This window comes from Vombatus ursinus, unplaced genomic scaffold (assembly GCF_900497805.2).
Source record: "Vombatus ursinus unplaced genomic scaffold, bare-nosed wombat genome assembly UNPS02011353.1, whole genome shotgun sequence".
Taxonomy (NCBI): domain Eukaryota; kingdom Metazoa; phylum Chordata; class Mammalia; order Diprotodontia; family Vombatidae; genus Vombatus; species Vombatus ursinus.
In genome coordinates, this window is record NW_020951131.1 from 3,464,968 (window position 1) to 3,471,667 (window position 6,700).

The window sequence follows — 6,700 nt, forward strand, 5'->3', positions numbered from 1 at the left end:
CCCTCCTACATATAGACACACACATACACTCACACACAACCATACTCACACATACCTACCCACCCCCACACACTTACATTCGCCCATACACACACACTCACACACACACACTCATACACACACACAACCATACTCACACACACAGACAAAACCATACTCACACATATACACACAGTCACACACACACACACAACCATACCCACACACACACACACACACAACCATACCCCCCCCCCCACACACACACAACCACCCCCCCCCCCCACACACACACAGCCTGGGGGTTTTTCAGCCCTGCTCTGCCTTCCTCCCTTCTTCTCAGCCCCTGCCCCACTACAGGGTTCATCTGCTGTTCTTGGCACACCAGGATGGCACTGGAGAAAGCCCTGTTCTCGCTGTTGGGAGTCCTAAGACTGAATCCCAGCTACGACACCAGCTGTGGGTCCATGACTGTATTGCTTAGCCTCAGTTTTTCTCACCTGCAAAATGAAGACAATAACACTACCTCAAAAGACACAAGGAATCTGTTGTTGTTCAGTGGTATCTGACTCTGACCCCATTTGGGGTCTTGGCAAAGACACTGGAGTGGTTTGCCATTTCCTTCTCCAGGTTATTTTACAGATGAGGAAACTGAGGCAAGCAGGGTGAAGTGACTTGCCCAGGGTATCTTGCATCCTGTAGGACCTTCATAAATGCTTGTAGATCACTAGATTCCCTGCCTCCATGGGACCAGTGATCTTCCTGGATCACCAGTCATTCTTTCTTTACTTTGTCTGGGGAGACTGAGTCTTCCTTTCTCACCCAGGCTGGAAAGAAGTGGCCACTTCTGATAACACAAAAGCTTTTTCCATTTTCCCACCCGCCACAGGTGACCTTGTGCCCTCTGCTCGCCACAGTCGTGCTGAACTTTGTAGAGACCCCTGACCAGCTCAGTGCTGCGGCGCAGAACTCCTGAACTCACGGAATACAGCGGCCTCAGCCTCCCCTCCAAAAGGGAGCCCAGTGTGCCCCCACGCCGACTGAATTAGGCTGCTGCTCGTTCTTTTAAAAAGCAAGCCAGAAATGGAAATCCTATAAACTGCCGTTTACTTCCACGGGAAGCTTGAGAAAAGCCTTCCCTTCCCACACGGGTTGAATGGTGTGGCCAGACCTCAGACCTTGGATTCTGCACCAGGGCCGGGACTGGGGCTCCTAACAGCCCCGGGCATGGTCTGGCCAGGAAAGTGCAGAGTTGGCATCTGCCATGAAAAAGAACGGAAAAGACTTAGAAGAGTCGTGCTTTCGCAGGCTCCCCAAGCCTTTCCATTCTACTCCTCCCTGAATTCCAAAGCCAAACTTTCAGAAGCCAGATGTGACAACAGCCCCACACTCAGGCTGCTAACAACCACACACTCATGCTATGAGGGAGACGTCCGTGTCTCTACTCACTCGTTCATTCACAGGCCCAGCCCCAATCCCTTCCCTCTACAGAGAATCCCCCTGTCCTTGGTCACTGCTTCTCCTCCAGGTAAAACCATTATGTCTCACCAACTCTGCGCTGATGAGAGCCACTTGTAATAGGAAACATGGCCAAGGCTTGGCCACACCAACATGAGACCGTGTACGGTGTGTTACTGAAGACTGAACAGCCTTGGTGGCAGATGCCTTAACTTACCTTTCTTCCCTCATCCATCAAGGAAACCCTTTACTCCCCCACCCCATCAGACTGTCTCAGCATTTACCCCCCTCCTAAAAAACGATCACTTCTTGTAACCATCAGTGAAGGAGGAGATGGGGCAGAGGACTGGACCTGGATAGCCCAGGCGACAGCTAAAGCCAGACCAGGCCCAGGACGGGGGCACGTCAGCACAGAAGCGAGGTGAAGCTAGACACTACATGGGACTGGCACTGCTACCTGGCTTCAGGGATAGGCTGAAGGCCCGCAAAGGCTGGCCATTTCAGATGAGATTTTTAAAAAGGCTTTAGACTCAGGGCAATGGTGCGCTCTCTAGCACCCTGGACAGCTCCCTAGCATTCAGGGTCTTGGGTGCCTCCTAAGGCAGTCTTCCACACCTACTGTACTGATGCCTCCTTCCCTTTGGCCTCTTTGGTTGTTCAAAAAGCATCTCCTCTGTCATGCCATGCGTAGACTCAAGGCAGCTGGGGAATCACATTCTTCATGCCAGCCCTCCGGAGCAAGGGCCTCCGGTGTGCACAGAGGAAGAAGTCTACAAAGATGTTCATGTGCCCAGAGGGTGGAGGCGGCCTGACCGTCAGGAGGCCTGTCCTCTGGAAGCCGCTCTCCCTCCTGGGGCAAGGCCACCTGGACCTCAGGATTAGGAGCAATACTGGGAATAAGTATGTGGCGGGGTAGGAGGAATGGGGGAAGGGTGATTTCCTATCCAATTTCAGCACTACCACCCTCACTTTGCTCTGTAGAGGAGGTGTTCCAAATGAATAAACTTTCTATAAAAGGGAGACTCTACATGTCTCCAGAGAACCTGCTGAGCGTCTAGCCACCTCATGGTTTCTGTGGGAGTCCCTTGAGAACAGAGACCGCCTTTTGCCTTTCTTTGTATCCACAATGCTTGGCACAGTGCCTGGCACAAAGGGGCACCTCAAATGCTTGAGCTGACTGACCAATCCACATCCCTCTGGGTGACCCCCTACAGTCATTCCCTGGGTGGCCATGTCTAGCAACAGGAAAGAGCAGCTCTAGCTGCAGAGGACCTTCAGAATTAGAAGGGATCTCAGGTCACTGAGTCCAGGACCTTCATGTTACAGCTGAGGAAACAGGCCCTAAAAGGGGAAGTGACTTGCCCAAGCCAAGGTCACAGAGTTAGTAAGAACCAGCAGAACAGGATCTGAACCCAGGTCCTCTGACTCCAGTGTCTAAACCCTCCTAGGCAAAGTCTCACAGGCAGAACGGAACCTGCTCCCCGTGCCAGCCCAGGGGAGCGCAGGTGCGTATGGCACATCCCACGTTGTAGCCTCCGACATCACGTCATGACCACAGCCCCACGTCAGTTCCTTTGAACTACACATACTATGGCAGACGCCCACCCTAACGACGAGCCACCATCTTCTTCAAGGGCCACGAACCGGAGCTTTGGTTTGTGCTCCACCCACAAAGGCCATGAGTGTCATCCTTCCACACCCAACAAATACTATCAAATATATCAGACCATTGTCCACAGAACAGAGGATTCACCTTGACAGGCTGGAGGGCTCCCTCCCTAAACTGGCCTCACTTTGCATGACCACAGAAAGACTCATTTGTTATCATTTCTTCTGGCACCGCCCAGTCTTTGAAACCCAATCAGCTAAGCGCCTATGCTTCCCCATCCGGTCTGGGTGATTTAGGGGAGCTGCTGGGCCCCCAGAAGACATTTCTATGGGAGGCTGAGTAACCCGTAAGCATGCCCCCGGCTCAAGAGAGAAGGAATGCAATAAAAGAGACTGACCTGAACTTTCCTGTGCGCACCTGCAGCGCCCTTATCCCACAGCGCTGGGCCCCTCCGACGTCGCTCACAATATCATCTCCAATCATGATGGTCTGTCATGGCAATGAAATACACACAAGATGGATGTCAGGCACATTTTATTCAGACTCCACTTCATCTTCGCTGACATAATAAACAGCTTGATCTGATGTTTAATGCGGCCATAGTACAAATTAAACAAGATAATATTGTCATTGTATTGATTAAAAGTCACCCTACCTGCACTGTATTTCATGCGGCCCCTCTGCAGGGGAGGCCTCAGAGCGGTAAAAAGCCACGCCATTTGAAATCAATCAAAAGACGCCAAAGTGATTTGGCATCAGAAAAATGAATGGGGAAATGCAGCCGGTCCTGCATTTCTCGTCTGGAACATCTGCAGGGTTTTATTGGCTGCTAACGACCACACACTTACGCTCTTTCCCATCTCCCTGAGTTTCAGAACTTTTACAAAGGTTAAATGCGTTTCCTTAACCTTTCTGACCAACATTTTGAAAGGATTTTTGCCTTTAAACAGCAAAGGTATTGCTGATTAAAGGCAAAACTCCACACAGGCACGCACACACCCCACAGGAATGCAGAGCACGGAAGAAATAGAAAAATGCAAACTCATCCCAACCCAACAGATGACTTCTTGGAGCAAATTTTTTAAAGATTAAATTCCTGGAAAAGTTCATCAACAAATATCTACTAAGCACTTGTCACGTCCAAGACCCTGGTCTAGGTGCTGGGGCAACAGAGATAAAAAAACAACCCAGCCCCTGCTCTCAAGGAGCTAATGGGGAGACGATGTTGCTTCTGTGACCACCACAAGCCATTCACCCCTGGGCCTCAGTTTCCTCATCTGCAAAATGACAGGGCTGAACTAGAGGGCCTCTGGGGTCCCTGGTACCTCTTAATCAAAGGAAATGCAGACAGAGCACTCGAGGAAAATCTGGGGAGGGAGACAAGCCTCGAGCTGGGAAATCTGGGACAGCTTGAGAGAGGAGGGGGCCCCTGAGTCGGGGCTGGAAGAAAAGATCCTGGAGGTCACAGCAAGCTTTGTGAGCAGGGGGGAGACGGTGAGAGCCATACTTCAGGAAAATCCCATTGGCAGCTTTGGCCAGGGTGCACTGGAGGGAGGAGAGGCTCGAGGCAGGGAGACCTCGGGAAGGCTACGCCATTAGGAAGGGAAGAGGTGAGAGGCGAGGAGGGCCAGAGCTGGGGGCAGGGGGGGCTGGGGGAGTGGAGAGAAAAGGACGAACAGAACAAGGAATGTTTCAAAGCAGGATGAAGCTCATCTAAATATTCTCATGCATCTCTTCAGTCTTCCTACCCACCATTCCTTTGTTGTTCAGTCATTTCAGTCATGACCCCATTTGGGGTTTTCTTGGCAGAGAGACTGGAGTGGCTGGCCATTTCCTTCTCGAGCTCATTTTACAGATGAGGAAACTGAGGCCAACAGGGTGAAGTGACTTGCCCAGGGTCACACAGCTAGTAAGTGTCTGAGGTAAGGTTGGAACTCAGGAAGATGAATCTGCCTGACTCCAGGCCCTGTGCTCTGTCCACTATAGCGCCACCTAGCGGCCCCACTATTTCTTACAGTCCAGTCATATTCCATTTCATTTACATACCACAGGGTGTTCAGCCATTCCCCAAATGATGGGCATCTGCTTGGTTTCCAATCCTTTTCTATCGCAGAAAGTTCTGGTGCACACGGGACCCTTCTCTCTATCCCTGACCTCGTTGGAAGTGCATGCATCGTGGCAAGTCTCGAGGCCAAAGAGCAGTGACATTTTCATCACTTTCTGAGCTTAATTCCAAATCACTTCCCCAAATGCTTGGACCAATTCTTATTTGTACATAGCCGCTGCATGCCTGTCTACCCCATTCAATTGTAAGCTCCTTGAGGGCAGGTATTGGTTTTTGTTTTTCTTGTATCTAAGGCACAGTGCCTGGAACATAGCAGGTGCTTAATAAACGCTTGCTGACTTGAGTTGAGCAGGTGGGAATGAGGAGGGAAGGCAGCTCAGCCCTGGAGGGGCCAGCCTGGATACACAACAGGGGGAGAAGAAAGATGAGCTGAGCCTGAAAGGGAGTCACGGGCTGCAGAAGAGGCAGCCAACAGACTTGGAGGCAGAACAAACTGAGTGGAAATCTGCCTTTGAAACTTTCTAGCAACAGGACCCTGGGCAAGACGGTGGCCTCCCCCAGGCTTGTGGAGGATTAAATCAGATACTATGTGAAAAGCACTTTGCAAGGGCAGCTAGGTGGTGCTGTGGATAGAGCACTGGCCCTGGAGTCAGGAGGACCTGAGTTCAAATCCGGCCTCAGACACATAATACTCACTAGCTGTGTGACTCTGCACAAGTCACTTAACCCCAATTGCGTCACAAAAAAAAAAAAGCACTTTGCAAATTGTGGAGTGCCAGATAAAGGCTAACCATGAAAGGCATGCACAGGAGGCAACCAGCACAAAGGGACAGGAGGCTGGAGAGGAACTGTTATCCATGGGGCACAGCACATGGTCAGTTTGGCTAGAATGTGTGAGAGGAAGGAAGGTGTGATCAGCCTGCAAGGAGGGGCTGGAACCAGGCTGTGAAAGACTTCAGAGATGTCTGTATTCTATCCTACAGGCAACAGGAAGCCACTGACCCTTCTTGAGCAGAGAAATGACACACTTAGGCACCTCCGATGTGCTCCATCAATAAGAGTCTCTCTTGGACATGTTACAATCACCTAAGATTCCGTGAAAGAGAAAACAACAGGAATGACTGTTGTTGGCTTGGATTCAAGGACCCCTGATGGTCCACCTCAAGAGAGGCCTACTCTGACAGCCACAAGTTCCCCAAAGGCATCTGCCATTTTTATGGAGGATATCTAGAGCAGAGACCGAGTGGAAGAGGTATTTCAAAGGCTGGTGAGGACCCACAAATATGGTGGTTTTTGGAAGCCATTGTGCTGGATGACTCACCTCTAGAATCCTGAAAAGCCTTTAATGAGAACTATAATCCCTGCCAAGAGTCAAGAATTCAGCCTCACTCTCCACAAAGGAAGAACCAAGTACAGGGAAGAATCTCAATTTCTATCCAAAGCAACAACAAGGGTAAAGAAGGTAGGGAGACTTGGGAAGACTTTCATGAGCGAACAAACAATGGAATAAACAGAAACATCAGGGCAAGATGGCGGTTAACTGAACTCATCTCAAACCACAGCAAAACAAGATGGCGGCCGACTGAACT

At 50.6% G+C, this 6,700-nt stretch overlaps 1 protein-coding gene across 1 annotated transcript in view; it reads right to left on the reverse strand.

Annotated features, from left to right (window-relative positions):
* Positions 1–6,700, reverse strand: part of LHPP (phospholysine phosphohistidine inorganic pyrophosphate phosphatase) — a 206,950-nt gene that overhangs the window by 142,584 nt on the left and 57,666 nt on the right. Inside the window, exon 7 of the mRNA XM_027855941.1 lies at positions 3,444–3,535. Coding sequence (XP_027711742.1) covers positions 3,444–3,535 — 92 coding nt within the window. The remainder of the gene's footprint in view (positions 1–3,443; positions 3,536–6,700) is intronic.